Below are 15,381 nucleotides of genomic sequence, written 5' to 3'. Positions count from 1 at the left end.
CCCATCCATAAATTATATGCGATGGTTTAAAGAAATGAAGCAGTATACTTGCTAAAAAACATGATTTATTATAAAATGAGAGTTCTAGTCATCTGCGACTGTAAATATGGCACAATATAATTGGATACGTAGTTATTGCCTAGTAGTTTGGGTCTGTGTTTTGTGGGCAGTGCAATAAAAGTTGTAAAATTCGGATCAGATAATCTTATCCAATTAATGGTAAGAAATAATTGATGATTAACATTTGGGTAAGAGTATCCTCGAATATTATATTTACAGCTATTTCCATTATTCTTATAATTCTTCCTTGGCATTTTTTGGTTTATTCAGATCCTCTTTATCGTTTTTATGAGAACTTTTCTTTTTCTTTTTGTCCTTCTTCTGCTCAATTGCAGGTCGACCAGTTTCACCTTTCTCTTTCAAGCAGGCATCATCTTGTCCTTTTAATGCACGGTCCGAGCACAGATACCTGCAATAACATAGAATTTGTGAGTTGCTGAAGGAAACAGATTGATCCTTATTGTCACAGTGAATATCTGATGAAGCTCCTAATTGTAAATTGTGCTTACCGGATCAGTGGAATTTTCCCTTGATGATCGAAGTACCATTCTTCGATATCAGATTCATGGTTTTCCAATAGGCTCTCGCATTGTGTCTTCAAAGTAGTTATCTCCACCGACGGCTTATCCCATAGCTCATAAGGGATACCCAAGTCTACCTTGACTCCCTTGTCACTGTCGAAAATTGATGGAAAAAGTTGATTTTTATTTAAAGCAGGGCATCTTAATGATTTTTAGTCTTAGAATAAATAGACTTTACACTAGGCCGTGCAGAGTTTTAAACGTTTGGCTCATCCCCTTGGAGAATCTGGTACTATCCTCTCTTTCTTTATGAATATTATATTCAAGTATTCTTTCGCAGACCCCATCCAGTGACTCGACTAATCGTAGTTCTCTGTGAAAATAAGGTTCTCTCAACCCAGTTGCAAATACCATGATTGGAAATTGTACTGGACATGAATGTTGTGCATATTATATACAATCAATAATCTACCTACGATTTCTTATACTCTTTCTTTTTCTTTGGAGCTACATCATCGAGTGAGTAACCAATTTCTAATACATCCCGAGATTTTCCTGTTTCCTCTAATCGACTTTCTAACTCCGTCGCTAGAACCTTGCATACTGCAACAAATTTGTTAGTAAATGATCAGAGTCACAAAATGTGGGAAGTTGATTGTCAATTACATTTGATGTATTAAACGATTAGCGTTGTTACAAATTTTCAGTTGGGTTCGATAAAAATAAGTCGATGTCACTCACCTTCGCATTTATTGGCGTATTTAACACCTTCTTGTTCTTCCATGCCACCGTTAACAAGTTGTATCATAAGGAGTGTTGCAATTAATGAACGTGCTTTGTACATGACGAATAATTTTCAAATTGTTCTGATATTTGTATAAATAAATTATTCTACAATTCGAAGGTAAAATAGAGAAGTCTAATCCTACACCGCGTACATCGGTTTGAGTAGAGTTAAAGGGTGTAAGACCGGCTCGATTACCACTGTCAGTGTCAAAAGTCAAACTAACCTCTGGAGACTGCTTCGCTACACAATGCTTAACCAATGAGACGTAAACACAACGTGTTGTTGATTATCTCAAACGCAAGATGATTGGACGGTTGAGAGTAGAAACGATTGGACCACGCTTTACTTTAGTCCCACGCTCTGTTTCAGCAAATACAATGTGCCATTGACAGATAACAAGACGGTAACAGTTCATTAGTATGGATCAGCTGTGTCATTTGCTATATTACCATAAAAATAATCATCATTACGTTTTTAATCAAACTTGTTAGAAGGAAGTATAAGAATTATTTTGAGTATCAGACTAATATATTTAACATAATTTTTCATTCAGTTACATATCAGTACAAATTATACGAACAACAATTATGTGGTGTACTCTGTAAAGTCATCCATGTGGACTATCTTGTTCGATCTTGGAGACAAATCATCAGATGGTCCGTCGGGATTATTGGCGGCAGACTCTTGTAGAACACGTATTCTCAGCCGTTTAATTTGACGCAGTCTTTCGAGCCAATTTGAGGCATAGGGATTATGACCTTTGGTTTTTAGAGATGATGAAACCATCGAGGCAAGCTAACAAATGAAGATACAGTAAATAAATCAGTCTTAATTTTCTTGAAAAATGGGATCAGCTATATGGGAAACTCACATTGGCATGAAGGGCGAGTTGACGTGCAAGAATAGCTAGATTTTGATCTGAAATAATCTTAGGTTCGCTGTGTCCAATGTGTTCTGCAAGCTCCTCTCGTGCTTGGACCGTGACTCTATTTGTCCCATGGTCAAGAGGCTGAATAACAACACAGGCATAATTGAATTGCCCCTGTAAAAAAAAAGAAAAAATTGAAGCTTTTGACCACTGATCATAGCAATGGAATTCCAGAATCGTAATCGACTTGGTCAAAACGTTGAAAAAGAAAAGTTTAACAAAATATAAAGTCCATAAAAATGCATAAATTATACTTATGAATAAGATTCACCTTCACAGTTTGTATATTATATGGCTCGCCGCTTTCGTTATATACAATGTTAACGTAGTTATTCCCAATGTGTAGTTTCTTGCCAGTACATTGCGGATCGCTTTCCTTGGTTGGCATTAATGTAGCGACGTGAAATATGACCTATGAAGTTAATTTACGTGTGAATTGGCTTAATAATCTGACGTCTACTACGGCATATACATCTTAGATGAAAGAATTTTTAAAACAAACCTGCATAACATCGTCCTGCCAAATGTATGCGAAGTTCCCATTTTCACCATTTCGATCGAGCCCTCCCAGGAATATACTTTGCGAATCAACATCTTTCAATTTGATAAGAGTCCCTAGGCGCTGCAAAAATTCTGCATATCTCAATGAGCCGTGTTGATTGCCAAGAATCGCTACTTCGTTTGATACCTGACCAATCCCTATGTATATTACGCCAATCTTATGTGTTTCGTAAGGAGGAATCGCGTCCAAAACCTTAACGGCTCTTTGCACAGCTGCTGTTTGGGAAACTAACAATGGTTTTTCCTCAGTTGTACCAAAATGAGCGGTGTGGTACAACTGCAAGAAGACGAAGCTGTGGAAGAGTTGAAAAATCATAAATAAGAATTAAGGGTGAACCAAAGATAGACGAAGAATTAAACCTCGGTTAACGGGGAGCGTGCCGTTTACCTAGGATTTATTCCGGTCCGAGGAGGGTCTTTGCTGCGTGGGGAATTCCCACGACGAATATTGTCCCATTCGCCGCGAGATTTTTTAACTGGACTCATTACTGATATTGTGTGACCCCGATCACGGAAAGTTAATGGTGGTAAAGTTGATGGATCTGGTCTATCGTCTTTCTGCAGCAAACGAAAAAGTGCTCAATTAATATTTTAATGTAGTTTGCCAATCGTTCCGCTGAACAAAATTATTGGCTAACTTTGTCAACGGGATGATTTCTGCCAATGGGAGGTTTAGTGTCGATAGCCAATGGCGATTGCTTCAATCCAGAATCATGGATAATACTCAGTCGCGAATAAAGCTGCGTGGGAGACTGCGGCGGTTTTCCAGTAGAAGCCTGCATCTGTGATGGAACACCGGATAGTATCGGAGTACCCCTATTTTGGAGGGAAAGAAAATTCCCAGGAGCCTATCATCGGATGCAACAAATGAAAATTCATCAGTTTCAGAATTATCATTGTAATGTTTTATTGAATAAATGTAGAAGTCGTATACCTGTGTTGCAGTCGGTGATGGTGGCACGGTATTACTCGTCGTAATATTGGACGTTTGCGTTGTTTGAGTGGCACCAGGATATGAATGCTGTGAACGTAGGCCAGTTGGATGATCAACAGTGCCTTCCGACATCGGCGGAGTTGTCCCTGTTCCAGAAATCTCCTCTGGTATTGCTTCGCAGCTCACTCTATCATGATAATATTTTAATTTGGGTAATTGAACTTCAAATTGAAGGATGAGATGAAGTTAAATCATCACCGTAGATAACGATTTCTTTCGAACAAAATACCTCATATCTTTGGCATACGTAGTCTTGGTATGCTTTTTCACTTCGGGATCAAGCTTGCCCTCCGGATCTGTCGTGTTGAGATCCCGATCATTCTGAAGAACTAATTTATCTTTGTTGAGGAAAGGATTCTTCCAATTTGCACTCATTTCGGGACTAGAATTAGATCTCCTTACAGGATTTCTCGAGCGCCTCAAATCTGGAATTGACAGATATTTGCTTCATCATATAGGCGTGGAGTATCGCGTAAAAAAATGTAGCCTCGCCGGCCTTAACGAAATCGTTAGGCTTCTCGGACTTACCTTCGTCGCCTTCTTCCAAGCCTTCAAGACTATCGCGTGAACTCTGACGTGAAGGACTCCGTCGAGCGGGAGAGCCTGGAATAGCGATTGGTCCTGATGATACTGAGGATGAAGTTACAGATTTCAACAGCCCGCCTTCTGGCTCTACGTTCAATTGCGCAAGATTGTTTTCAAGTATATCCTGCAATGATAGATCGAATAATCAGCTGATGTTGACGCATATAGATACAGAATACTGTGGACTGAATAAGAAATCTTCAGTGAGAATCGATTCCCTACCCGAATATCGTCGTCTTGAATATCTTGATGACCGTGAGTAGAACTTGGTTCTTGAACTTTGTTAGTTGTTGCTTGCGGTGTGGGCATATACAATGTAGTTATATCATTGACTGGGAAATCTAAAGGAGATGTTTCGAATTGCATAGAATTCTGTATTCTCATGACCCAGGACATGTCACCCGTTGGTCTCCTCACATAAATTTCTGCCCAACCCTGACACCAACAAGCACATGGAATATGTTCTTGTTTTTCACTGGAAAGTATTTGATCCAGTTTTGAAGGCTCGGTCAATTCTTTGTCAGACTTTTCACTAGGGAATTCCAACTTTGGAACATCGGATTCTTCAGGTAATTTCTTTGATTCTTCAATCGGGGAATTCGACGTCGTATTGGTATTAGAGCCGCCATGTCCAATCGATGATTGTCTCGCAAGTTTATTTTCATCCTTTGAACCCTAACAATTATAACGTTACATGCAATGTTGAATTGACCGATTTCGGTTAGCTGCAGTTTTATCAGAGGATGAAGAAACAAACTTACTTCTCCACTAGATGCACGTTGTAGGGACGACTGCGCGTACCTCGAACTATGTTCAGGAGGAAGAGAATCAAACTTACAAGCAACCCAACAATTGTCACATAGTCCATTGCGCATGGCTTTACTGCTACATCCACTTGTTGTCACTGTTATTAATCGATGACCCACTAGCCAGGTCATCGATTGACCTTCTTTGAGAAGGAATTCAGCCGTCGGTAGTCTACAACGAATTATGTCATAGTCCCATTAGATATCATTATGAATTTGTTGTCTTTATCAGCTTTTAGTTTTTGAATACGTCCATAGGTGTAAGATACCTCTTCGGCAATGCAGAGCAAGTTGAAAATGTATATCGAGCCATAAGGTCTATACACGTTTCGGTTAGTTCAACATGAAACGTCATCAGAGCTTCGTCAATTTGTGGCTTTAAATCCAATGCCCGACCTTCACCTATCATACGATTAGCCATTATAGGGCGTTCCCTGCGCCCTCTACTACCCTAAAATCATGAATTTAGGTCCCATAAATCAAAAATTTAGATATGTCATAGGACAATTTTGTGATAGAGCATGTCATCGTTCTAGATAAAGTTGTCAATTATGTAACCTGTTCTGTTAAACTGGAACTTCGTTTTCTACTCGATGAATCTTCATTGATTAAGCTCAAGTCAGATTTCATTAAATGACCTTCCTCAAAAGGAACCAACACGTTCGCTTTCAATCCCTGAAAGAATGTAATATGTAAGTACGGTACAGAAATTGATCCATGTGTCCGTGACAACATTTTTATTTATGTCTCTGTAGAAGTGTCACATTAAATGAGAATATCACGTGTGAAAAAGTAACTCACAGTTGTGATAAACTTGACGAAATCTCTTCGAAATGGAAGACGACATTTCAAAAACCACACAGCTATGACGTGATGAGCCAGAGATACCGTATAGTGGTTGTATTTAAACGGATTTGTGTATGGCAATGATATGGCAAATACGGACATGTATTGATCACCAATAAAGCTGGCAAATACTTTAGGCAGTCTTGTGAGTGCTGTAATATATCGACACACGAATATATTTTTTACAATTAATCACGAACTCCACATTTCTATAGTTTTAAGATCGCTAATGCCAAGTTTGCATAAAAAACCAGATAATACCAAAAGACAAAATGGGGTGAATACTCACTTGACAGGAACTCAAGTATTGGAATAGCGATATAAACGGTTGCTGAGATTTTTGAAAGATTTAACAGCACCTCCGATAGAAGCTTGTTCATTGCGTCACGCATTTCCAAGGTACAAGTTGTGAGGCTAGTGACGCATTGACTTGCACATCTTGTCGTAAGTCCAAGCTGAATTCATAAATGATTTTGGATTATCGAGTACATGTTATTATAAATTTCATTTTAACAATCACAAATCTTTCCCCTTCTACTTATTTCTGCTATCTCTTCCCAATTCCAACGCTATTTCAAAAACGAAGAGTATATTACCTCTAAACATTTTATAAGTCTCTGTTGCAAGTTTGGCTCGAGATGTGCATGATACGATGCCAATGACGCCAGTACTGGAAATACAAATCCTCTGAATTCAGACATCGTGAATTTGGATGGCGTATTATACAGTGTTTCCGGTAACCGCACAGATTTGTCACTGACCTGGAAAGCCAATAGTTTTATTGGATTTTTGATTCAAGTAACTAGCTACAAGAATTTACCCCAAAAGTTCTTACCATTACCATCGAGCATAAGGCTGCTGCAAGACAATCAATATCGTTGGTATGCCTCGAAAGAATAAGTGCCCTGTTTTGCATGACCTGAGGCATTTCTTTGAGTAATAACTGAAGAACCCGCCAGTCTGGCAAGCATACAAAATTAAGTCAGGACATAATCAACGCAATTGGATTTGTCACGCAATACCGATTTGTTTGAAATCCGATGGAAGATGGAAGACTCACCTTTTTCTTGCTTGAGACATGTGACTACAGCTTTACAAGCATGTGCGAGTGACATGTGTGTAATCTGACATGAGACATGCTGTACTGGAGCAGGACTGGCTGGGGGAGGACTAGCTCCACCTCCTCCGCTAGCATTGCTTCCAAGTCTATCAGCCGGAGCATGCTCCAGAACCAAATAAGGACTATAGCGTGTTACGATTCCAGTGTTAGCGTCGGGATAGCCAAGATGATAGTGAGTATTGGCGCGGATTTTCAGGAAAGCCTCGAATATCTGGGATAGAAAACAATATGCTCGTACATGAATGTGAGAATATTTGTATGTACCAGTGGGTAAATACATCATATTTGGAAATTTGCTAAATAAGATATAGATACATTTCATGTAACGATAAACTCGCAATGATAAACCGAAATAACTACTTACTAAATACCTGATGGTGGATACATTGTAAAATATAGTCGGTTCTTTGTAGTGCTGTTCCAAGTGATTGACTAACAATTTATAAGCTCGTATTACGTGGCTTGAAGGCAATTGGTACATTTTCACAGTCATTATATTTATGACTCCGATCACGGCAGTTTTCACATCCTTTGCATCTGAATCAACCGCTATGGGAGCTTCCGATGAAAAGGGTTTGTTGATTATCTGTTTGATAAAAATCATAGACTTATACTTATGTCACATAGCAACAAATTTCAACTTGTATGTGTCGGGAAAAAAGTATTTTTGAAAATTTAAAAACAACCTTGATATAACATACCTTTTCCAATATGTCCAATATCTCTAAACATCGTTTGGTTTCATACTCGATACAGAGATCAACCAGCAAATGAGCCGCAACATTACGAATAGTAGTATCAGGATCCGAATCAATGTGCTGTAAGTGTGGTATCACAATTCGTTCTATCAGCTCATCTTCATATTTCGATCTGTAATCGATAATACGATTTGCCAGGATGAACACAATAGTCAAAGAAGTCAACTACACCAGCAATATAATTGATAAATTCCATTCTACAGATAATACTAGATCAAAAATTGAATACCTGTTTATTTTTATAACCTTAGTCAACACGTCAAGAGCTTTGACTCTGATATTGGTTCGCGTGTCACTTTTGAAATACCGATCCATCAACGTACTGAGTTTTGACAACCATAACTGACAAGTTGGGTTTATGTAGTTTGATAAATAGCTGATCAATCTCAGTACGGATAGTTCCTGAAAAGAAAGAAAGATGAATTGGTAATGAAAGTAACTTTTACTATATAGCATATTAATTGCGCTTACCGGACGGGAATTAGAACAGCGGTCGATCAATTCGTAAAATCTCTGAACACAACCATTGTAATGTCCATTATCCAGGAGGTTCTCAATACTATTGATTGTTTCGTGGAGACTCACTGATACTTGTTTTGAAGCTGGTTGACTGCTCGTTTCTGAAATCAGAATATCCGATGAAAAATGAGTACATGCATTAGAATTAATTGCGAAATATGCTGAGCTAAACTGAAGATATGAAATACCTGTATGAGTGATAACTTCCTCTATTATATCCAGTATCCTATCCCAGGTTGGATCTTGCAGCTCTTCCCCATACTTATTCACCAATCTTTGGATGCTAAGAGTAACTTCATACATAACAATCGGGTGATTGCATTGAAGCGCCTTTAATTAAAGTATTAAATTAAACTTCAATGGTAAAAATAATTTTCACTCTTTGTGCCCTGCCCCACTGACTTTTTCGTGTGGTATATCATAAATAATTCAAAAAGTAATACATACCTGAAGAAAAGATGGTAGGACCGACGTAGGAGTACATTTCAACTTTGGAGCCCTCTGTGTGCCCCAAAGACCCATATTGATATAGAAAACAGCTCCTCGTAATAAACCAACATCTCTCTGAACATTCGGATCTTGGAGTAACCGGCACATCGTACATAAAGCCGAATGTCCTTTGCGCGTACCCAGCAAATTTCGCATTATCTGAAAAGTAACGTAAAATGTTTAGCTGTGTTTGTGAAAGGATTTCCAATATGCGAAATGATTTGTTGAGAAATTGTAATCTGACTTACCTTCCAACTAATCTGACAATAAGATTCAACATTAACGCTACGGCAAAGAGCAGTAATGAATGTGGGCAGTGAATCTGGTTGAAGATTGCCATAACAAACAACAGCGTCAAGAGCTTCCAAACATCCAGAAACTACCTCAGCACTGCTACTACAATAGCACAGATGGCAAATATATCTGAAAAAATGAATATATTGAGGATCCAGCATGATTTGGAGTTAATGAATGCACATCTGAAAAAGTGAAACATCGTTATTGATACTTACTGTACCAAACTCGAAATAATATCTGCATCGATGCAGGCAGAATTAAACTTTATAACATTAACAAGCAGCGATAAGAATTCTGCGCCTCTCTTGCCATCAATTCCAGTAACCGTTGGCATCCAATCTAGCAAAAGTGGTCCTATCCTGTCCTCTAAGTGTATGATGTCTTTCCCATTTTCCGTCAAACTCTGCAGCAGTTCCAATCTGCAATAAGTCCAAGTTTTGTTTAATCATCTTATGAACTACTAAGTCATAAAATTGGCAATGTTTAGATGGTTCCGGATGTAAGGAAAAGTATCCCACTTCCATGTAGTAGTACCTCGGTCCAATATCTTCGGGTACCTCATGATTTTTAACTACCATGAAGAATTTAACACGCATTATTGGGGAAAGTTTGCCATATTGCCCTTGCACAAGACATCGTAAAAATTGTAGAGCTAAGTGTCTGTATTCTCGGGGTACTTCCTTGTCCTTAGTCAATAAGTCTTGAACTAGAAGCCACAAGCGTTCCGCTGCAGTCTGAGGTAAAAATTCAATACTCCATTAGTTTTGTGGGACAATGTCAAAAACATTATCATTGGTACGAGCGATATTAGCATACCTCTTCCCATTGATGATTGAGAACTGTGTCACAGAGATCTTTGATTGCTTTGGCTCTGTGTTGTAATGGAGTTTCTGGGCCAATCTCCTTTTCAATGTCTATAGTGAGCGTAACATCGGCTCGACTTTTGAAGTTTCCTATAACACGTAGAAAATTATTGTAAGGGTTTGTAGAAAAATTGTTGCAGAACTTACTGCTATAACTAGATGACAAGAATTTAATGGTTTTTAATTCTAATATTTTGAATAAAGAATATCTTATCTTAGGTTATAGAAATTACTGGACCAATCCGTGGCTCATGAAACATGAATCTAAGAATAGGTAATTTTATTTCGATTTTGTACAGTGTTAATTGAATGCACGTGAAGATGTCAAATAAGTGATGTGCACTAATTGTTATGGAAACAAAATGATAATTGTTACAGTTGAAATATGTATATTTGTTACCTTTGTTGAGGCGAAAAAACTGCTTCAGTTTATCCTGAAAATTTTTGTTGTCTTTATCCTTCGTGGTCATTTTTGACACGCTTTACAGCGATTCTTGGATAACTTTACATAAACGGGGCATCGGCGATTGGAATTGCAATTTTGACATGTCAAAAAACGAATCCCCTCAAAAGACACAATGGCAGAGGACAGGACTACAGGAGCCCCCTTAGACTTGACTTAGTTGATAAAACAGAGACCAGCTTGAGTTGATATTTGAAAAAAAGCTCACAAGACAACCATTAAAGCTTAAAGCTCATTCGACCAATCATTTGATTTTATCCCTTCTTCAAGCGGCAGCGTGTCATACATATCTATCTATGTATGTATAGATCATGATCGTTACGATTAGTTCAGATCATTTGTGATCATCAGTTGCAAGCGACAGCTTGTTGCCTTACGACGTAATTTTTGTTGCTCTGTGATCGAGGATATCTTGTAAATAGTGAGCTACAGGACCCTAACTGACATCATGAATAAGATCGTGATTTTTGGATGTACAGGAACCACCGGTCTCTGCGCTTTGAGCCATGCGGTGGAGAAAGGTAAATGCCACAAGTTAAGTGAATGATTCGGCATCAAATTACAGCAGCATCATGCAGTGTGATTATGTAATTATATCCGGCCGCAGTAGCCGGGATATGCAAGTTGTTTATTTACCAATTACACAAAATCACGACCGTTTTCAAGAAAATATCACCTCAATTTTTATAATTTCTTCAGTTTGTGAACTCATATACATAAATTGTAGACTAGAATTTTTCCACTCTAATCAATGTCTCATTGGCTCGTTAGCATTCTAATCAATTATTTGCAACAGAGTGTTATAAAGCATATAGCAAAGTATTTTCTGATCGTCTCATAACTATTTCCATCTATTCAGGTCTAAAGGTGACAGCATTTGTGAGAGACATATCCAAAGTTCCTTCAAAGATCAAGGATGCGGTACAAATAGTTGTGGGAGATGTAACCAACCAAGAAGATGTTTCAAAAGCAGTATCTGGTCAGGATGGTGTTGTTGTGATCTTGGGTACAAGAAATAACTTAGGTAAGAATATCATCAATGTTGTAGTGGTTTCTGAAATTTCCTATGTCTCCTTAATTCAGAAATAATTGCATTATGACCGATGAAAATTTTACTAACATAAAATATTGATTTTCATTCATAAATTTTATGAACAGCTACAAATATCACATTTCAAACCAAATTTGAAGAGTTATTACGATCAAACCAACTGATGTAATACATATAACATATCATTATTTACCTAAACTATATTATTGAATTATTGATAAGATATTGTTTTTAAACAGAGGCCACTACCGTGCTATCAGAAGGAATGAAAAACATTGTGGCAGCTATGAAAGAGCACAAGGTAGAAGTGACTTCTGTGTGCTTATCGGGTGAGTGAGAAATTTCTTCCATTGTTCATTGTACATGCAAACAAGAAACCATTGATCATTTGTGTGGTTGAAAAGTGGTCGGTGACTTAAAGGTTTTTTCAGTAAAATCCATAATTTTTTTTGAAATCACCACTTCAAATTAAATTGATGATTAGGATCATTAGAAAGAAACATACTGTATAAGCCTAAAAATTCTTACCAACATCTCTGACAGAAAACAATGGGAACAATACGAAAAAATTGGATACTTTTTCATCTGATTTACCAATCATAACAATGATTGAAAATATCGGTGTTTGTTATTACAGCCTTCTTATTTTACCCGCCTGAAAAGGTGCCAGCTATTTTCAAACATTTGAATGCTGATCATGAACGTCAGTTTGAAATTACCAAGCAAAGTGGATTGAAGTGGATCGCAGTTCTACCACCACACATTGCAGGTAATTTGTTGAAGTTGATACGAGATTTATAGGTCGATCCAAACTGAACGAATTTTTGATGCTGTAATTTATGAAGTCTTCTAACTGTTGTAATATAAATTTGTAATAATTTGTTTGTTTTTTTTCAGATTCCCCAAGCTCAAAATATGTAACTAAATATGATGAATCTGCTGGGCGAGCTATATCTAAGTATGATTTAGGCGCGTTTTTAGTAGAGAGTCTTAGTCAGCCCGAACACTATCAAAAGGTAATTGGTATAGCAAATTCCTCATAACCACCATTTCCGTTTGTCATATTTTATAAATACCGTTGTATCCTAGGAAAAAGTTTGCTACAAAATATTATTGAACTGTCTCACCACAAATCATATTGTTATCTAAACATAGAAGTCTTTGCTATGTCTTTTTGTTCAACATCACACATTCATACTATTATCAACCAACAGAACACGTCATTCCTGAGCGACTAAAACGTTGAAATTTACCAACTTGCGTTTTGAGTTATTCACAACTACAAAAATTATTCAAAACAGATCTCTTACAGTTCTAATCACTCAACATTCCAGTTGACCGTGAAGATATTCTAATGTGCAATTGAACTATGAGTTGAATTATTTTGGGTTTTATCAAGCTTTGTAAATATAACTATCAGTAAATTGAAGTTATATCAATCGTTACTTGTTTACGGAATCATCTGTAACATAAAAGTCACTCCAAAAAGCTAAATAAGTTCCTGGTTCGTCAAAACATAGAAAGATTGTTGACTTTCAGTTACTCTCACAACTTTGTGATTGAGGATATTACTCACTGTATAGGATTATAGACTGAAAAGACACTATCCAGTATAAATATAACAGTGTCATTGGGTTTTGCAAAGTGCTTGGAAATAGTACAGAAATTATAATATATTGTAGGTACATCGTTAATACATTCATTTGTTACATAAAAATAGTCAGAAAAATATATTTCATTTACAAATAATAATGATGATAAGCGTTCTGATTTCAATAATTATGACAGTTCACAAGTTTTTAACCATGTATGTTTTTGTCATTGAAAATGGAAAACCTGAGTTCCTCATGATGGGCATAGGCGGTGGAGGTGGTCCTATCAATTTACTCTCTTTCAATAATTTGCTTGAACTAGGAGCAGGATCGTTTTCACCGTATGTATTTCCATATAAACTCACTGGTTCACAAAAGTCGTATCCTAATTTTTTATAAAAGTACTCTTGTCCTTTTGTCGATAGAAATACTTTGAGGATTCCCCGCCTTGCCACGTATTCCTCTGCTCCACGCATTAATATCGTGCCGAGACCACGTGCTCTGTATTTTTGATCTATCACAACTGAAATCACCATATCTATTAATTTTTGATGAAAAAAGATACTAATAATAATAATAACAATAATAACAATAACAATAATAAATCTAAATAAATAAGCTGCAAATTTTAGGGCAATGTCAATGAGATGAACTTATACCCTGTGAAGTAACAGTCAACGCTATTATGTTTTATTCCAAGGTTTTATGAAATTTTGCCCAGATCCCCTAAAAATAACCTGAAATCCTCTAGATATGAAGCCCCATGGAATCGCTGCATTATTTATGCTAGCTAGTGCAATTTTCCAAACCATGCTCCTGAAATCTTTCATATCCTGAGTAATTTTTGAAAGTGGCTAATCCCTTGACCATATATTTCACTGTGTATAGTACATGTGCAATATTTTAGTGAAGTGTGAGTGTGGAGGTAGGCCTGATTAAATGTTCGTTTATCAGATTGTGATATGAATGTACGGTGTTTTTTACAAGTTTGCCATGAAAAATAATTTCTGGGTTACTGATGTGTCATGCGTAATCTAATAGATATGAATATGATTTTGATGATAAAGTATATTCACCAGATTCTATAAAGCAACTATCGCACATATTTGGTACTAAGGATATTTTACAATGTCCAATGACACATGTATCATCCAAAAGTACAAGACACGTAGGAAATTTATCGCACGAAGAGTTTAAGCTTCTCAATCTGTAAATAAAATGTGAAAAAACTTTCAGGTTTAAAGACACGATAGATAAAACTACGAAGTCTTGAACTGATTTGATTAACTTAGAGATCTACTTTTCTGAAATATGACGCTGACGATCAACTATTAAGGAAAAGTACCTTTTAAAATGATGTAACAGATTATTCACGTAATGGCACAAGAGCCTATAATTTGTGTGTATGATCGAACATTGAGTACATAAATCAAACAACACATTCACTGCAACTTACCGAGCTACCTCGCTTCTGGGCCATTCAGCATTTACCAATTTACAGCACTGTCTGGTTAGCTCAATCCGCTTGTGCAGTGGAACTACCACGTAGTCTTTCATAATGTCTCTGTGAAAATAATAATCGTTTATTAGAACTGTGTTAAAAGTTGATGAATCTACTGGAATCCAATGAAACCAAATTCAATGAGAAATTCAACATAATTATAAGCTGATTTATACAAGTACTTATTATTCATGATGTAGGATAGGGAAGAAAAAAAATTTGGGTCAAAATGTGCTAATATTTTGTATTGATCTTCAGGTGGAATGCTCAAAGATATCTTGGGTATTATCCATAAATGTGGGGAGAGAATAGATTTCTAAAATTAGTAACAGCTGAGAAACCGAACAAATTACCTTGGAACAGATGATTGTTTTTAGAGAAAAAAAAAAATCTAACTATGAAGAAAGTTATGAATATTATTTATGTCGCGGTGAATTATCCAGTTCCTTTGTAGCCCAAAAATTGATTTTCTGAAGCAACTATCATTTTGTTGTTAAATTTAGTCAGCATTTTTAATGACAGGTATGTTCGAAAACATTTATTTCTGTCAAAAAAAGGTAAACACTCACGTTCCACGTTTGTTGTGATAGCCTACAGTCGTGGATCAAATCGGTTCTAGAAGGGTGGATCGACTAGCTAT

At 36.8% G+C, this 15,381-nt stretch overlaps 4 protein-coding genes across 7 annotated transcripts; 1 reads left to right on the top strand and 3 right to left on the bottom strand.

Annotated features, from left to right (window-relative positions):
• Positions 1-47: 47 nt before the first annotated feature.
• Positions 48-1,722, bottom strand: LOC105686720 (protein canopy 4). The gene is made up of 5 exons (XM_012401812.3): positions 1,323-1,722; positions 1,058-1,184; positions 820-954; positions 570-734; positions 48-469 (listed from the first exon to the last, which is right to left on the bottom strand). Exons 1-5 carry the CDS (start codon positions 1,423-1,425, stop codon positions 295-297), a joined length of 705 nt encoding a protein of 234 aa, XP_012257235.1. The 5' UTR covers positions 1,426-1,722; the 3' UTR covers positions 48-294.
• Positions 1,723-1,877: 155 nt separating this feature from the next.
• On the bottom strand, positions 1,878-10,745 carry LOC105686696 (tuberin). 2 transcript variants are annotated; one of them, XM_012401760.3, is made up of 29 exons: positions 10,535-10,745; positions 10,088-10,224; positions 9,806-10,005; positions 9,487-9,690; positions 9,223-9,397; positions 8,933-9,133; positions 8,674-8,815; positions 8,438-8,586; positions 8,196-8,368; positions 7,910-8,078; positions 7,573-7,794; positions 7,149-7,419; positions 6,924-7,048; positions 6,685-6,849; positions 6,378-6,543; positions 6,044-6,240; positions 5,801-5,917; positions 5,512-5,693; positions 5,198-5,414; positions 4,659-5,111; positions 4,380-4,560; positions 4,081-4,276; positions 3,792-3,978; positions 3,496-3,705; positions 3,246-3,415; positions 2,799-3,150; positions 2,568-2,708; positions 2,240-2,410; positions 1,878-2,163 (listed from the first exon to the last, which is right to left on the bottom strand). In XM_012401760.3, exons 1-29 carry the CDS (start codon positions 10,602-10,604, stop codon positions 1,954-1,956), a joined length of 5,553 nt encoding a protein of 1,850 aa, XP_012257183.2. In that variant the 5' UTR covers positions 10,605-10,745; the 3' UTR covers positions 1,878-1,953. The 2 variants fall into 2 exon arrangements, with proteins under 2 accessions (XP_012257183.2, XP_048507911.1); XM_048651954.1 differs by having other exon boundaries at positions 6,930-7,048.
• Positions 10,746-10,889: 144 nt separating this feature from the next.
• Positions 10,890-13,400, top strand: LOC105686570 (flavin reductase (NADPH)). Its single transcript, XM_012401513.3, has 5 exons — positions 10,890-11,118; positions 11,457-11,621; positions 11,888-11,977; positions 12,286-12,417; positions 12,546-13,400. Exons 1-5 carry the CDS (start codon positions 11,046-11,048, stop codon positions 12,689-12,691), a joined length of 606 nt encoding a protein of 201 aa, XP_012256936.2. The 5' UTR covers positions 10,890-11,045; the 3' UTR covers positions 12,692-13,400.
• LOC105686571 (N-alpha-acetyltransferase 80) lies at positions 13,304-15,361 on the bottom strand. Of its 3 annotated transcripts, none has more exons than XM_012401514.3 (4): positions 15,311-15,361; positions 14,697-14,804; positions 14,317-14,447; positions 13,304-13,763 (listed from the first exon to the last, which is right to left on the bottom strand). In XM_012401514.3, exons 2-4 carry the CDS (start codon positions 14,795-14,797, stop codon positions 13,438-13,440), a joined length of 558 nt encoding a protein of 185 aa, XP_012256937.1. In that variant the 5' UTR covers positions 14,798-14,804; positions 15,311-15,361; the 3' UTR covers positions 13,304-13,437. The 3 variants fall into 3 exon arrangements, with proteins under 3 accessions (XP_012256937.1, XP_020708107.1, XP_020708106.1); XM_020852448.2 differs by having other exon boundaries at positions 15,095-15,328; XM_020852447.2 differs by lacking the exon at positions 15,311-15,361 and adding an exon at positions 14,924-15,075.
• Positions 15,362-15,381: the final 20 nt, after the last annotated feature.

This window comes from Athalia rosae, chromosome 3 (assembly GCF_917208135.1).
Source record: "Athalia rosae chromosome 3, iyAthRosa1.1, whole genome shotgun sequence".
NCBI classification, from domain to species: Eukaryota; Metazoa; Arthropoda; class Insecta; order Hymenoptera; family Athaliidae; genus Athalia; species Athalia rosae.
This window is presented reverse-complemented; position numbering and strand designations above follow the sequence as displayed.

Excerpts from the sequence above, each read along its gene's own strand:
- LOC105686696 (XM_012401760.3), bottom strand. The coding sequence starts at position 10,604 with ATGACCACGAAGGATAAAGACAACAAAAATTTTCAGGATAAACTGAAG. Across the intron at positions 4,561-4,658 it reads TTCAAGACGACGATATTCGG|GATATACTTGAAAACAATCT; the intron begins GTAGGGAATCGA and ends CTATCATTGCAG. Across the intron at positions 2,411-2,567 it reads ATAATATACAAACTGTGAAG|GGGCAATTCAATTATGCCTG; the intron begins GTGAATCTTATT and ends TTTTTTTTACAG.
- LOC105686570 (XM_012401513.3), top strand. The coding sequence starts at position 11,046 with ATGAATAAGATCGTGATTTTTGGATGTACAGGAACCACCGGTCTCTGC. Across the intron at positions 11,119-11,456 it reads GAGCCATGCGGTGGAGAAAG|GTCTAAAGGTGACAGCATTT; the intron begins GTAAATGCCACA and ends CCATCTATTCAG. Across the intron at positions 11,978-12,285 it reads GACTTCTGTGTGCTTATCGG|CCTTCTTATTTTACCCGCCT; the intron begins GTGAGTGAGAAA and ends TTGTTATTACAG.
- LOC105686720 (XM_012401812.3), bottom strand. The coding sequence starts at position 1,425 with ATGTACAAAGCACGTTCATTAATTGCAACACTCCTTATGATACAACTT. Across the intron at positions 955-1,057 it reads AAGAAAGAGTATAAGAAATC|AGAACTACGATTAGTCGAGT; the intron begins GTAGGTAGATTA and ends TTATTTTCACAG. Across the intron at positions 470-569 it reads GGGAAAATTCCACTGATCCG|GTATCTGTGCTCGGACCGTG; the intron begins GTAAGCACAATT and ends ATGTTATTGCAG.
- LOC105686571 (XM_020852447.2), bottom strand. Across the intron at positions 14,448-14,696 it reads CCCAGAAGCGAGGTAGCTCG|ATTGAGAAGCTTAAACTCTT; the intron begins GTAAGTTGCAGT and ends TTTTATTTACAG. Across the intron at positions 13,764-14,316 it reads TAGTTGCTTTATAGAATCTG|TTGTGATAGATCAAAAATAC; the intron begins GTGAATATACTT and ends TGGTGATTTCAG.